The 15,815-nt window shown below is 39.8% G+C and overlaps 1 protein-coding gene across 5 annotated transcripts in view; it reads left to right on the forward strand.

Moving 5' to 3' along the window:
• NR2C2 (nuclear receptor subfamily 2 group C member 2) overlaps positions 1-15,815 on the forward strand; it is a 63,688-nt gene that overhangs the window by 723 nt on the left and 47,150 nt on the right. For 4 of the 5 annotated variants that reach the window (XR_006416690.1, XR_006416689.1, XM_044451194.1 and 1 more), the window contains exon 2: positions 4,109-4,192. The exons of the other annotated variant lie outside the window; for it this stretch is intronic. Coding sequence is in view for 2 of the 4 variants with exons in the window: in XM_044451194.1 (XP_044307129.1) it covers positions 4,133-4,192 (60 nt within the window). In the remaining 2 variants the exon portion in view is untranslated. The remainder of the gene's footprint in view (positions 1-4,108; positions 4,193-15,815) is intronic. 5 annotated transcript variants of the gene reach the window in all.

Raw genomic sequence — 15,815 nt, forward strand, 5'->3', positions numbered from 1 at the left:
GAGGGGAGGGGGCGGCGGGTATTTTGCATACGGGGCAGCCCGTCGCCATCTTAGCGGACGTTTTCCCCCTTCACTTGGCAGCGGAGAGCTGCCGCTCTGCGCTGTCTGGGCGCTCGCGGCCGAGGCTGGCGAGGGAGCGCGCTGCGGGCGAAGAGGACGCTAAGGAGGGCGGGCAGACAAATGGCGGAGCTTCTGCTCTTGGCTGGCTGCCAGCGCCGCCATCTTGTTCCTCAAATGTCCTTTTTCCTCCTGAACCCCCTTCCTCCTCCTTTATTAGGAGGCGGGGTGAACGGCCTGACCGGCGACCGCCTTTGCCAATTAACGCTGTTGCCTCGCGGGGCGGGCTTTTAAATCTCCGGTGGTCGGAGTCGATTGGTTGAACTAAGAATCGGGAAAGGGTTGTAGCAGGGCTACAGCGGAGGGGACGAGTCCTATGTTCACCTAATAAATCTTTTATGCCTGCAGTTGTTGTAGTTCCAGCTTGAATTCTTCTTTTTTCGGCAATATTTAGGAGCAGGGGCTTCTGCAAACGCTAATCTATGGGCGGGGGGTGGGAATCCGTTGCGATTTGGGATTTTTTTGCTGGCTTTAAGTCAAGATTTATTTATGTGTTTATTGAATATTCTGACCCGAAACAGAGCTGAGGTTGCAGTCCTATTCATTTTCGGTTCATTGAATTCAGTGGAGTTTATTGCTGAATACGTGAATAGACTATTTTGTGGCTACTAACTCAGTTTTGCATCTGTGTGATTTTTAGCGGTTTTAAGATTGTCATAACAGTTTGCCTAACTTACATTTTTAAAATAGATTCATTTGCAAATACGTTTAAATAGATTTTTTAAAAATAGAAAAATTGGTTGATTGTGTTACCTCAGGTAAAGAATACACAAGGTATGAGAACTTGAGATAACATACACAAAAAAGTCACAAGAGATAATGAATTAGAAACATGTGGTACATCAGGAGATGAATGTCATTTAATCAAATAAAATGAGCAGGCTTCGTTATTAATGCTAGCTCTCTGTTCTACTGTTCTATTAATGATGACGCTATTGGCATATTCCAGAGTCTGGTATAACAGTGATTTGTATTTTAATTACTTAATACAATAGAAATATTACATGCCAAAACTGCTGTTTTCATCTTACAGCTCATGAGCTTAGCTTCTGTGTTTGGATGATGGAGGGAAAGTTTAAATGCCTTATTAGAGTCTAGTATGTGAAATTGTGGTTGGGTGAGGCTTCCTCTGCAACACTTGCACATGTGGGCACCACTACACCTGCAGCCTCCTCCTACAGCAGTCATTTTTTACTGGCACCCAGGGCACTTTTTCAAATGACCACAGGTTGGACAGCCCTACTCTATAATATTCAGTAGGTGCAATCAGGGAAGGATGTTGGTGACCCTTGCTTGCATGCCTTTAATGCCCCCCCCCATAATTGGCCACTCCTCCCTGACCTGACAGACTGAATAAGAGGAGACAATGTTCCTTTTGCTGACTTGCTTATGTTTTGCTTCTGGGTGATGTGACAGTAAGGTTTGGACCCAGCTTCCTTGCAGGGACAGCTGGCTCCTACTGAGGTTACCTATGAATGGACCCAATATTTATGGTTGCATCACTCAACAAAAATGTTAGTGATCAAAAGCGGTTGTTGTATTTTTAGGTTGTGATTTACTTCTTCATTGTCTTTTTGGGTGGTGGAATTGAGATGATTCATCCCAGCTTGTTGCTGGAACAACTGTCACCTGTTCTTGCTTGTTAACTCTCTAGGCAGCCCTGTTGGACTTAAATCCTCCCACTGTCACACCCAACAGAGAATATGAGAAAGGAGTAGCCATTGCCTCCTTCACTCACTCTCCCTTTTCTTTTTCTTTGGGGGGGGCGGGGGTTGAGGAGCACAGAATATATTATGCACGCCACCTCAGCATCTTTGGATATAGCTTTGCTCTCTTTCTTTTTCTGCCTTACTTAGTACAATGTAATATATTTTACTGCTTCCTTTATATGAAGTTAATGGAAGTCCTAAGAATACTTGCAATTTTCAATTCTTTTTGGATGTTAAACAGTCTAAATAAAGCTTACTAAACATGTTTGGTACTGTTAGCTGAACATACAATCAACCATATGGAGGGGTCTGGAAGCCAACCAAGTCTATCTTGTTCTTATGTGCAGTACCTCTCAGATTCTTTTTATTAAGTAGCTATAAGTCTCTTACCACTAGGTCTTTTACCACTAAAGCCAGTTAATGCTGCTTGTTCTCCAGAGCACAATGGAAGAGCAAAATCACCCAATTAAGATAAATATGGAAATTTTAAAACACAGTTTCCTTGGCCTCACTAAGCAGCAAAAGCAGACAATGGCAGAGTTTACACAACATGACATCCCCGCCCCCACAGTAAATCACCATGGGTTGGTTCATTTGTCAAGTACATAGGATTAGTCTGACAGATGATTGAGCTCATGGTGAGTATCCTCCCTCTCTGACTTTCCCCTTTGTTCCTTCAGGCAGTATCCTGGAGGAATCCATGTATCCAGAAAGTATCTCAGGGGACATTACAAGGAAGAACCAATTCCTTATCTCTGAGAGTGAGTCTGTGTCTCACAGTGGCTGTCAGAGAGCCCCTATAGTACAGAAAGTTCAACTTGAAGCCCTTGCAGTATGGAGTCCTCTGCACATTGTCCCAGCTGAGACTGGAAGTTGAATTTATTCACTTCATGTCAGGAGTCCTGTTTGAGCTGAGGGCTAATAATCATGTTCTTTGTCCGCTTAGGGCAAACGGCATAGGGCCTGAGGCACAACATGGAGGAAGGCTGAACCACCTGAACCCTCCTCTTTCCTCCTCCAGCAGGAGCAGAAAGTGGGGATGCTTGATCTACTCAGCAGCACAACCTTGAATGCTGGGTAGTGCCTCTGACCAGATTGCTGTCTCCCATCTCTTGCTTGAAAGGTGGATCCCAAGGCAGGAAACAAGAGTGCTGTGTGTGCTTTCTGATTCTGCCAAGAGGATTGGACCTCTTGGGCAGGAGGTAGAGATGCTTGATTCACTCTGTGATGCTACCCCATGGTTGAGGTAGAAGTGTACAGATCACTGCCCTCAGTTTCCCAGCCATCCTTTCTTGTGGCTTGAAAGGTGTACTCTCAAGTTGTTGGTGGGGATGCCATCTCTGCATCACCACTGGCAGGGAAAAACGGACATTTTGGAGGATGCTGTCAGTGGTGTTGGGCTGATAGTAGTTTGTTAAGAGTGGCATATTTAGCTGCTCTCACCAAGTGTCTCGCCAACTATTGGGGCCGATCAGCTTTAGACAAAACAGTAACCCACCATGAATGGCAGCAACTTTAGAAATGCCCATAGACAGTTTGTTGTTTGAAGGATCAAGTCACCCTTAGTGAAGGAGCTCCTGCTCATACAATCCACATACAATAAGAAATAAGAGTAGATAGTCATATTGTCCAAATGAGGTCAATAGGTGGTCTTGGTGGTTTTTCTGGAACTAAATAAAGATGTTGGTAATTTCATGGAGGTGGTAAATATTTTGTCATTGCTTGTACAAAAGTTAGCACTATTTAGCATACTAAACATAGATGTTGGTAATTACATGAAGATGACAATATTATCTATTGAAAAGTCCATATATTTTTCCTGGGAGGAAAGAGTCTCACCTACCCCAGTGCATAGGTGAGACTCTTTCTTAACCCTTCTAAATGCCTTCCAGGTAGTAGGAAGTGTGAAGCTGACCCCTCCCTTCCTCTTCAAGCATTTCAGGTCCCTGGTGGAAGGTCAGAGTCTTACTCCTTCTTTAATGTGGAGAACTTCAGCAAGAAGCCTCATCCACAACTATTGTTACCAAGAAAAGATGCCTGGTCCTGGTGGCTGCATTTATGGAGCCCTGTATCTATTTTATGAAGATGCGATATTTCATTTTTATATAATTAAACGAATTTAATGATGGTAGCATAAAATGTCCCATTTTCTAGTAAAAAGATTGAAAAAGTATTCTATTCAGGCATAGAGCTATCCTGTATATTTAATTCTTCGTAATAAAAATTACAAAAGGTCTAATTTTTCTGTGCCTGATAGAAGTTATTGGCATCCCTCCAAACAGGTTGTCTAATGATCTTCCTTCACCATGACAACCAATATGGAGGTGCTGGCTCAGCAGATAGTGGAGACACAGCAGGTGGCTGAGGTGAGTGATGGATGATATTACGGAAACTCGCAGTTGTTGTTGTTTTGAAGAAGCTATCATTATCTGTTGTTTATACCAACTTGGTTTTAAAGTGGAAATTACTGATAATATTGCACCTGAAAATATAAAGCCATATTTTTCCGTTCTGATGTTTTGTACTGGATTCATTTGTTTATAACTAGGAGAGTACCCTTCTGCACTTCTGCCTGCAGCTTCTCATACAAGACAGCTTGGTTAAAAAGAGTGGAACCATAGTTCACTCATGACTTAAACTTTGCACCCAGGCCTGGCTCACCTAATCTTGTCACCTCACGTGAGGTGATAGTGCTGTTGCCACTGCTGAGCCACCCAGCCATCTTGCCTACTTGATTCATTTTTCCTCTCTCTAATTTATGTGCCCAGGCAACCTGGTTGGCCACTTGCTCATGCCTGCCTGATTTATCTTATATCCCAGCCACAAGACATCTGCAGGATGTTGGTCAGCAGGAGCCTCAGAGCTGGGACAAGGCAGGAGTTGTTGGACAGGCTTAAGTAAACCATTGATGGAGTGATCGGCCAGCTGGTTGGTCAGCTTAGAAAGCTGAGTAGGCAGTGGCAGCTGCCCATGATAAGAAGTGGCAGCTGGTGGCATTACTCTAGAAGGCCTGGCCACTTGCTCTCTTGCTGCTACGAATGGACTCTCCAGAGCATGCATTGGAGATGGCAAGAAGGCAGCAGTGATTTTCCGGGCAGGGCAGGGCAGGGCAGGGCAGGGCAGGGCAGGGCAGGGCAGGGCAGGGCAGGAATAACCTTTTCTATTCCACTGCCTGATGCAGGCACATCAGCCTGAATAGTGATAATGTTGGCTTGCACAGCTTGAATGAAGGGTCTGCATGAGCATATGGATGGGTGGGTTTGTACATCATACCAGCTTACTATGGCAGTGAGCCATGGTGGTTTGTTTGTTGTGCAAACAACTCATGGTACACCTGATAGGTGTTCTGGCTCAGCATAAATTGTTCTCTGCCTCAGTCCTCCTGCTGGTAACCTAGGTGACCAAAGCTTCCTTGTCTTCTCTCCCTGCCATGATCACAAGCCATCTTTTTTTACTTGTCATGGTTTCTTCTGTACTCCTTTTTCCCCTCCAAATTTGCAGCCAGTGACAGACTCTCTGAAGTGCCCAAGTGGCACATTGCAGGGACTGTAACTGATGGAATGCCTCTTTTAAAAATAGCACACCAAATTTGCCCAATTGTTTTGTAATTCTTTTTAAAATAATTGTTTTAGTCAGATTTGTACAAGTGTGGAGGTACACAATTCTGCACCAATGAGAAGTTTCAGTCGGGCTGTGTTTTGTGTGGTACCCGCTGCCAAAGTGGAGCAGCTTTCATCCATGGATATTGGTCCAAGGAGGATCTAGATAATTTTTTTTCCACAGAGACTTGTTTCTGACAGCTTCCAGAAGTAGGACTTACTTTTGAAAGCAGGGATTTAGGCACGAGTAAACAAGGTAATTTGTACAGAGGAGTATACAGGGTCCAAACTACTGTGTTGCTTCCACTGAATGGGTGAAATTGCCAAGAGCAGGAAGGGATTTTTTCCACCTTTGAAGAGCACTACTGTTTGCTTCAACCCATGGTGGGATTGGTTGTCCAAATATAGACAACACTAGAACTCCTCATAGGTTGAATAATCCTTAGAAGATTTCATGGGTTCTAGAGCAGCCTGTTAGAAAAAAAAAATCACCCTATGGGAACTGGTTCATAAGACAGAAAAACCCATCATGGGTATTTACCCCACTAGGTTATTGTGTGTAGGAGAACTAACACAATTTTCTAGCTCACACTGCTTATTATTTTAGGTTCTAGCATCTGAACTATGCAAGTAGATCCGTTTGTTCTCAGCTGTGAGGAGTGTAGTCCATGTTTTCAAATTTGGCTGTTTCATATCCTCCAATTGTGCTAATTCAGCCACTAACATGTTTTAGGGTTATTTGCCAGGTTTCTAAAGATATTTAAGGCATGGTTCTTTACAAATTTAGATAGAAAAAAGATTTAAACTTCCCAGCATGTCTGACTGGAGAAGGCTGGAAGTTGTAGGACATTTTTTGCCTGAAAATGCACGTGATTATGCCCTTAAGCTTGTACTGTCTGTGGGACCTGTGTTCTTAGAGTGGCTATGAATGGTTCTGTTCATTTCTTGAGTGAGATAATAGATCATGTGGTGTGGTGATGTGCAGTTGCTCTTGATGTGTTTGGAACCTGCCTTGTAGGGTTGCACAACATTTCATCCTTCTATAAAAATGCTTCTGTAATGTTATGGCTGGAATTGTACAATATGTATTTCATTTTTATTTGATCCAACCTGAATAATCAGTTTGTATACCATCTCTAGTGATTTTAGAAAACTGAATGAGGTAAGCAATTAGGGGCTGAATATAGAAGAGCCTCAGGTAATGATTTATGAAAGGGCTGTTGTGGTGTGTCCTCTTATGGACACATGACCTGTGATGATCATGTGGCTCTTTAATCAGAGGTGTGAACAACACAAAGAATTGATAATAGCTACTTCTAAAATGGAAAAACTAGTTCTGACATGCATTCAGAGTCCAAAAGCACAGATGTTTTACAGATTTTTAATTGGAGGGTTCCGAATACCACATAGGAGGGGTCCTCAAACTTTTTGAACAGGGACCAGTTGAAAGGCTGCGGTGACCGTCATGGGCCGGTGAGGTGGGGGTGCCTGGGCCACAGGCCTGTGAGGTGCCATCAGGCGTATGCGAGGCGGCATCGGGTGCGCACGGCAGTGGCTCGTTCGCTCGGAGATCTCCCAGCAAGTCCAAAACCATCTCTGAGCGAGCAAGCCACCACCTCTCTGCCCACGCTACAAGGCAGTGGCAAGCGCACCTGTACAGGAGGCAGGCAGTGGCGGCAGCTTGCTTGCTCGGAGACCATCTCCGAGTGAGCGAGCCACCACCTCCCTGCCCGTGCAGCAAGTGCGTGCGCAGGCGGCAAATGGCAGCATGGGCTGGATGGATGCCCATGGCGGGACGGCTCCGTCCCACAGGCTGTAGTTTGAGGACCCATGACTTCTAGTATTCAATCTCCCCTTGTTAATCAGGTTCAGAACCTGCGAATGCTTTTGAAAACTCAAGTTGTAGTGATGTCCAGGAGCCTTCTTACCAACCATATAATGAAAAGAGTCGTGGTTTTTCTCAGGTCAGATTCAATAACCATCATTCAGATTTTCATCTTTTGAAAATAGGTGGCTACAAAGTCACCTTCATTTTTGTGTTGATGGAAGTACTTGATAAATCAATTTTTTGTCCATTTATTTAAAACATTTGAAACATGTCATTCCACCTTAAAAGTCACCCCAACAGATTAGCAAGTTTTATAAACTGGAATATCCAGAGGCTTCAACAAACCATATTAATTACGATCCCAACATTTTAAAGTGTACTACAGTGAAATGTATATAATATGACTACAGATAAGCAGCATTCATGCACAATGTACATTTCCTAATCTTGAATGTTTTCTGAAGCAAAATAATGTTACCTGTCTTCTGAAAGAGAAAAAAGAATAAAGCAGAGACTTTCCAGGTGACTAGCTGCTCTGCAGTCTGGGGCTAACCATGAAAAGTCTCTATGCATAGTAGCTACTGTCAAAGTCAGCACAGGTAATTGAGCCTCAAAAGATGAATTAAGTAGGTGGGTAGCTTTATGTAGTCCTGACAATCCTTCAGGAGCCCTAGTCCAAAAGTTTTAAGACAAGGAACCTTCTGCCCCCTAGATCTTTTCAACTGCAGCTCCTGTACCAGCACAGGAGTAGTCAGGAATTGTGGATACTGTAGTCCAGAATATTTGAGGAATGTAAGATTTAGGGCTTTAACATGCAGTGGCCATTCACAAGTTAGGAGTATAAGAAACTGCCTGTAAAGACATGGTGCACATGTAACAACAGTGCATGGTTTAAGTAATCCATGGGTTGTCATACACAAGCCGGGGAGAGAAGTGTGCTGCCTTCCATACTTTGCCACTTCTGCTTTTACCCAGCAACTGATGGTTGCTCATTTTGTTAGTTGTTGAGGCTGGAGGCTGAACACCTGGACTGATAGATTGTTAGGGAGCTAAATAACCCAGTGGGTTGGTTGGTTGGTTGGTTGGTTATTTATTTATTTATTTATTTATAAAATTTGTATGCCATCCAATTACTAACATCTCTGGACGGCTAACAGCATAAATAAATTGATGACCCACTCTGGCTGCAATTAATAAAATACAATAATACAATTCATTATTAAAACTTATTAAAATATTGATTAAATAAAAAGGTCTTAACCTGGCGCCAAAAAACATATAATGACGGCGCCAGGCGGACCTCTCTGGAGAGTGCATTCCATAGACGGGGCACCACCGCAGAGAAGGCCATCCTCCTAATATCTTTCACAGAGGGTTCTGGGAGGAGGGCTTCTGTTGCCGATCTCAGGGGGCGGGAGGGCAAATAGGGTTCATTGTTGTAGCATTTTCTGTTGCTTGTTACTGCCAACCCATGGACTGTTGTTACATGTAAACAGTCCCAACAATTCAAACCATTGGTCCAGCTGGCCATGTCTTGTCAATATCAGCAGCACTTTCTAGGGTTTCAGGCAGAATTCTTCTTCATCCCTAACTGGAGGTGCCAGGAATTGAACATAGGACCTTAAACAAGTAAAGCACATGTTCTGCCACTGAACTATGTCCCCTTCCCAATATATGAACTTGATCCATATTGTGTTCTGAGCAAAATTCTGTTGGCATCAAATCTGTCCATGCGGCCGTAAATGCAGGTTCGGTATTAGGGTTGCTGGTTCTCATGGCTTGAAATCTTACTAAAGAATTAACTGAAACACAGGAATGTGGACTCAAAACTGAATATGCTTGTCTAAAATTACTTGTTACTGGTAATTAGTAAAATGGTACTATTTTATGGAGAACTGTCTTTAATAATACAGTTTATACCTAGGCCTTTAAACATGGTGTGTGTGTGTGTGTGTGTGTGTGTGTGTGTGTGTGTGTGTGATTAAATGATTGCTGCTCCACATAAGAGTACATCAAATTAGGATATTGGCACTGGAATTTTATGTGACATTATTCACTTATGTTCAGCTTGGTTTCCTTGTTACACATTTCAGTGACTCCTCTGCTAAGTAATATTCCATCTTCTGCTTTATGCATTTGGATTTTTGGTGTACATATGACACTTTTTCATGTATAGTGCTATACTTATCATCTATAGATTGTGCAACAATATTGCTGAAAAGCTTTCTAATTATCTGAGTTATTTTGAAATAGACTTCTAGTGCAAAATATCTACATGCAAATCTGACTATCTCTCTAGATAGATAAATAATTTTATTTTGATGACCTTAAACCCACCAGTCTATAGGATATAAATTAATGTATGTTGCATTACAATATTTGCACTAGTAAGGAGGGAAACTAGTACTTTTAACTGACCTCACTAAACAGGAATGACCACCAGCTTCAACTAGTCTTTCCTGTTTGGATCTGGCTTTGCTGATAGGTCCTTGTTTTCTCAAAATCTGCATTACCAAGCCGCCTGCTTTAGCTAATGCCTTCTTGTTGCTTTCATGGCTTTCATATCAGATTTCTGTTCAATAATGTTTGCATCTTTTTAAAAACACACATACACAGTGTCTTCCCACCAGCTAAATAAGTTATCTTAGAATCCTTCCCTCCCCTCCCCTCCCCTCCCCTCCCCTCCCCTCCTTCCTTCCTTCCTTCCTTCCTTTGCTAAACAATATTTTGACTTGCTTAATAGTCCAGCAGCTTCTTTCACCTAGAACTTGTAATTTCTAAACATATTAGTAGTGGAAGAAACAGGGAGGAAATTAAACTGTTGCAAAGACCTTTAACCCTGTAAGACTGACTTGCTAGTGATTTTGCTGCCCCCAGTTGCAGTGTGGTGACGTTGAGGATATGTTTCAAGTGAAATATTGCAGGTTTCCCCACATGTATCCAGCGAGTAAGTGGTGTACATAGTCTGGCTTTGAATCATAGTCAGCCACTATTTAAGGCCACCACACTCCACTACCTTCCTGGCATGTACTGACAAATTGGAAGAAGAAATAGTTTCTTACTATAGCAGCGAAAGCCTTTGGACATGCAAACTAAGATATGAAGTTGGAGACCAAGGCTTTCTCTCCCCACCACAAGTTCACTATGCAGGCCGACAGAGCATGTACATCAGTAGGCTGGCTTTTCACTGGCATTATGGATTACCACTCCCCCAGGGAACCTGAAGGAAGAGAAGTTGTACCGGGTGAGGGGAATCATCACTGGGAAGTTGATGACTAGGTTTTGAGAGTCAGTGTGATATAGCATTTATAGTGTTGGACTAGGATTCAGGACATCCATGTTCTAATCTCCACTGAGCCAAGAAGCTCACAGTTGACCTTGAGCTGGTCATTGTCTCTCAGCCTAACCTCACTGCGTTATTGTTGTGAGGATACAGTGAAGAGGAGGAGAACCTTGTAAGCTGCTTTCAGTTCATTGTAAGAAAAAAGGCAAGATTTAAAAAACTTTTGGCTATGTTCTCCCCCTTTTAGCTTCCAGACAGTACTACCCATCATTCCATCAAGGGGTTCAGATGAAGGGAAATGGACAAGTTCAAAAATAGGATTTTCCTTGGAAAGGATAGTACTGCTGTTTTGTTAACTGCTGGAGTAATTTGCTTAATATCTCAGCACTGAAAAATAGTGCTGTTCATAATACTGGCATGTCACTGAGAATGCCATATTGATGTTAACCACTTTTCCAGTCAATAATGACACGAAGTGGTGCATAAATCTATATAATTAAAAATTATTTTAGAAAGTGTTTTATCATAAAACTCTTTTTAAGTTGAATACACATAATGTTTTTCCTCTGTTCATAAGGCTCTCTAATCCTTGAAATATTAATGTCAAGTTAATTTACAAGTTATTTCTTGAAGTTTCAAAGAATAAAAATTATGTTTTGCAACTTTCTAACACATATCATGCAATATATTTATCATTACAAGCAATAAAACTGATTATAGTACATAATATTTGATGCACACTAATGTAGTAAGGCCCTTGTTTCTTTAGTGTTATTAGCTTAATGAACTATAAAGATAAAGGATGCACAGCAAGGAACAAAGCCATTTTCCTTTTACTGGTCTGAAAATTATTCAAGAGCTGAACAGATTATTTTCTCGTGAAAATTCTTATAGTTTATTGAGATATGGTTGTTAGGTGCAGAAAAACAAAGAGGGAGAAAGCTATGTAACCCGGGTACATCTTCTCCCAATGAAATTAATTGTATTATTAGACAAACTGCTTCAGCAGCTGGCAAAACAGCAGGAACACGTCGATTCTGCTTCCTTGGTTACAGGGAGTGATAGTGTACTTGACCTTCAGAGGAGCAGGGTCATAGAGAGGGCATTTTTAAACCATTCTGTCTGGTTTTATGACTGGAATCTTTATAAATGGAGTTCAGATGCAGACGTTTGGGAATAGATAAAAACTGACCTCTCCGATTCTCCTCGATTTTTTTTTTTGGCCAAAGATCTTTGCTGAGGAAAAATGTAAATAAAGCTGCAGAAGGATTTGACACTGTAAGTACTACAGTCCGTGCAGTATCAAGCTGAAGATTCCAGGAAGCAAATGCTTCAAAGGTTATTGAAGATGGGTTTTTAAAAAAAATGGAATGCATAGTCAGTTCACTTTGCTTTATAGATCATTTTAATCATTATTTATTTAGTAAATTTAATTTCACACAATTTTAACTTTGATTGGATTATTAATATTGCTACTGATTTAAATGATTTAATATACAAAATATTCTAGTTTCTTGCTAAAGGCCATTCATCATATACAGTCTGGCTTCTGATTAATGGTGTTAATGATAATTAGCACTTGTTCTCTTTTAAATATTTGTAAATCTTTCACATGATGGGCAATACAGAATTTTAGTTTACATCTTGTAGTTTTTACAACAATTGAATTACTAATTCATATTTTCTGATAAACTGTCATGTACTGGGGGGTTGGGGTTGCTTAACAAACATTAAAAGGGTAACTACAGGTTGTCACTGAATAGATTAAGAATAAATATGTTACCAAGCAAACTGCTTACCTATCTATTGCCAAATTCTGTGGAATAACCTTTATCTCATCCCTGTAAGGGTGAGATAAAAAGAGATGCTAATTAGTTGTAATATTTATAGTATAACCAATATATAAGATGTCAGTATAAAATCATAGATTAATGAGTTAATTTTATTATTAGGTTAAATATTTTAAATTAATATCATTTGTAACAAGTTACTATGTAATGTAGCATAGTTTGGCATTTCCTTTCTATCAATATCCAAAAAAATTTAGTTTTTTCCATGGGGTGTACTCTATTGTGCCTTGAAACTTCAGAGTATTCTTTCCTTCTGGAAAACATTAGAAACAAGTCTCTATTAATATATCTTCTTTGTTTACATAGCAGGTCTGTTTCATTTAATTCAAAGATGTGCAGATTATACAACCCTAAGGACCAACCAAGCTGAAGAGCTGGAAATAACTTGTGCACTCTAATTAACACATTTTGTATATAGTTTAGATATGGTAGTTGTACAATGACTGGTGAACATCTTGTGCATGTTCTGTGATACTCTCTGGCCAGTTATATATGAATGACTACAAGTGGATTTTTTCCCTCAGTTTTTTATATGCTTAATTAAAAAAAGAAAGAAAGAGTGGCTGTCTAATACTGTTTCCTATCTTTAAAGGAAAAGAACCTATCTTTCAATAAACATTAAGGTTTGTTTGTTTTTTAACAGGATTAGTCATACAGTCTACATGTCTTTGCACTGTAGCAGCCTTTCCTCACCTAGTATCCTCCAGGGGTTTTGGAGTTTAGCTTCCATCCTCCCCTGTAAAGATAGTCCCAGTGGTCATAGATTGTGGGAGTTGCAGGGCAGAACATCTGAAATGTGCTAAGCTGGGAAAGTTATACTGAGTAGGATTGATACTAGTTTAGAAATGCAATTTTGAAAGTAAGGATTGATGGATATGGTAGTTTTTTCTCAAAATTCTGTTTGACCATGAGTAAGAAGATAAATGCCCACTTTATTTGGTCTATTATGAGTATTAATATTCTTATAATATTTATTTATTATGAGTATTCTACAAATACTCCTAATCTACATTATAATATATGTAATTAATGGTTTATAACTTGTCATATTGATGAGTTAGAAAATTGTCATATTTAATGCTTGACTTAGAAGTTACATTTTTGCCCTTGGCTTGTCTTGTGTACAAAGAAAGGTTTTAACAGACACTACACAAATAGTAGATTAGCATTACATGAATGAGACCCTCCTTTTCCTCCCCTTCCTGAGTTTTCATGTAAAAAAGTAGGTTGTTATCACATAAACTGGGCAAGTTATGGTTTGTCACAAAAAGGAAGTACAGGAAGGAAGTGGTTCATGCAAGATTTATATCCTGCTTTTTCTTACACCAAACTCAAAGTGGCTCACATCATTTTCCTCCTCCTGCACTCAGTGTCATCCCCACAACAACAGCCCTGTGAGATAGGTTGGGCTGAGAGTATGTGACTGGCCCAAAATCACCCAGTTGGCTCCATGGCCAAGTGGGGACTAGAACCTAGATCTCCTGAGTCTCAAATCCATGCTCTTAACCAGTACACCACACTGCATATTCAACCAATTATTTAGCATTATGTCTGAACTCCTGCTGCTGCTTTCAGTCATAATATGCTTTCATAGTTGCCTCCATAAGGTCAAAACCCACATCTGATCTAGCATGACCCAAGAAATGAGAAGTGAATGTGCACACCAAGAGTTTGTGTGTGCAAATATTTTGTTCTTCATGATTTCCAAGTGGGGAAGGAAAACAGACACCAGATGCTGCATTTACCAGGAAGAGTGTCTAGTCTAATAATCCTGAGTATTTCTTATTCAGAATGGGGACAGGGGGAATAAAGCACTGTCTGATAGTATATAGTCAGGCTTCTACTGACAGGATCTCACAAGACAGTGCCACTCTATTTGGCTCCTTCTTTGCGTCTCACTATTATATTTCTTTAAACTATTCATTCTAAATTGAGGTTGGAAATAACAGTTGCACACCAGAATTATTTGTTCCATTTCTTATTAAAATATTTATCTCACCGAATGCAACTTGCAAAATATTATTAAATCAATTTATAATAAATAAAATGATTAGAACAATATACAGATTTCATTGGCTCACTGTTTTCATATATTCAAAGATATACTGTTCTGGATGGCAGAACAGGTAGTGGTAGATATCTCTTCATCAGACTTTATCATAGTTTAGTACTCAGGAAAAATAATAATTCCATTTAATGAGATCAGAAAATCACAAAATGTGGGGTTAGTACAGACCTACAGTACCTCCAGATATATCCCTGCTAGCACTAGTAATACATAGAACACAGTTTCAAACAACAAGAAAGGTGAGAGATTTCTGTATGGGACAAGAGCTGGAGTTCAAGATCTAAGAACTTCTTATATAATTATTTTATATGATTCTATCACACAAAACTTCCAAATTTTCATTTTTTCTGTATTTCTTGTATATCTAAATTCTTTTCAGTATTTCTAAAGTAATAATTGACACATATAAACACAAACAAGCCATTGAACCCCTTTGAGAAGATTGTTCTCCTAGGAAAATATATTTCCAGCAATATATGAAATATTATTAGAAACAGCTAATGCCAGAGGCAATTTAATGTGAGAGGGAAAGTACAGGGATGGATATAGTTATAAGTTACAAGCCAAAACAATTTCAGGGGTTTATGGCCTGAAGGTAAAATGATACAATGTACTGTATAAATGGTTCTATATACTTAACAAAAATTAAAAAATCCACATGCATCTGACTTATGCAAGAGATGTGGAAAGAGGATGGGTACATTTTTCTTCATTTAACAAGAATATTATAAGATTAAAAACATTCTGCTGAATGTAAAATTATTAAAGTTTAGAATATGATATTCTGGTAAATACTAATGTTGCTAAGAACAATAAATGGACATATTGAAAGAGAATGTACAATATTAGTTGTGTATATGCTAATTATGGCATGCACATTTGCTAACAATAGCATGGACATCACCTCATCTTCCCAATTTCCTCACTCAAGGAGGAAAGTTATGCCAGTGAACACATATATAATCCATACACTTTTGTGGGAAGGAAACTTTAGAGAAACTGGAATTTCTCCAATACCAGCCAAGTGATTTTGCACCTGTGAACATTTTAATGGTGATGTCATAAAAGAGGTGGAATTAACCAATATTTTAAAAAATTATTTGAATTAAGGTTAATAGCTTATTGGCATGCGTTGTGGTTATATTAAATAAAAGTATAAACTGAAAATAATAAAATTTAAATGACAAATTTGTAGCCACTTGTTAACATTACAGCAATAAGGAACCTGTGTTGAAGGAAACATGGTGAAATAAAAAGATTTGAGGCAGCATACCAAAGCACCAATAGAGAGAGAGCAAATTGAGTTTCTTGGAAAAGGGGGTTCCTCAATCTGGTTTTACAACTGAAAACGCCCTGACTCC

This window comes from Varanus komodoensis, unplaced genomic scaffold (assembly GCF_004798865.1).
Source record: "Varanus komodoensis strain SLA01 unplaced genomic scaffold, ASM479886v1 scaffold6_2, whole genome shotgun sequence".
Lineage (NCBI taxonomy): Eukaryota > Metazoa > Chordata > Lepidosauria > Squamata > Varanidae > Varanus > Varanus komodoensis.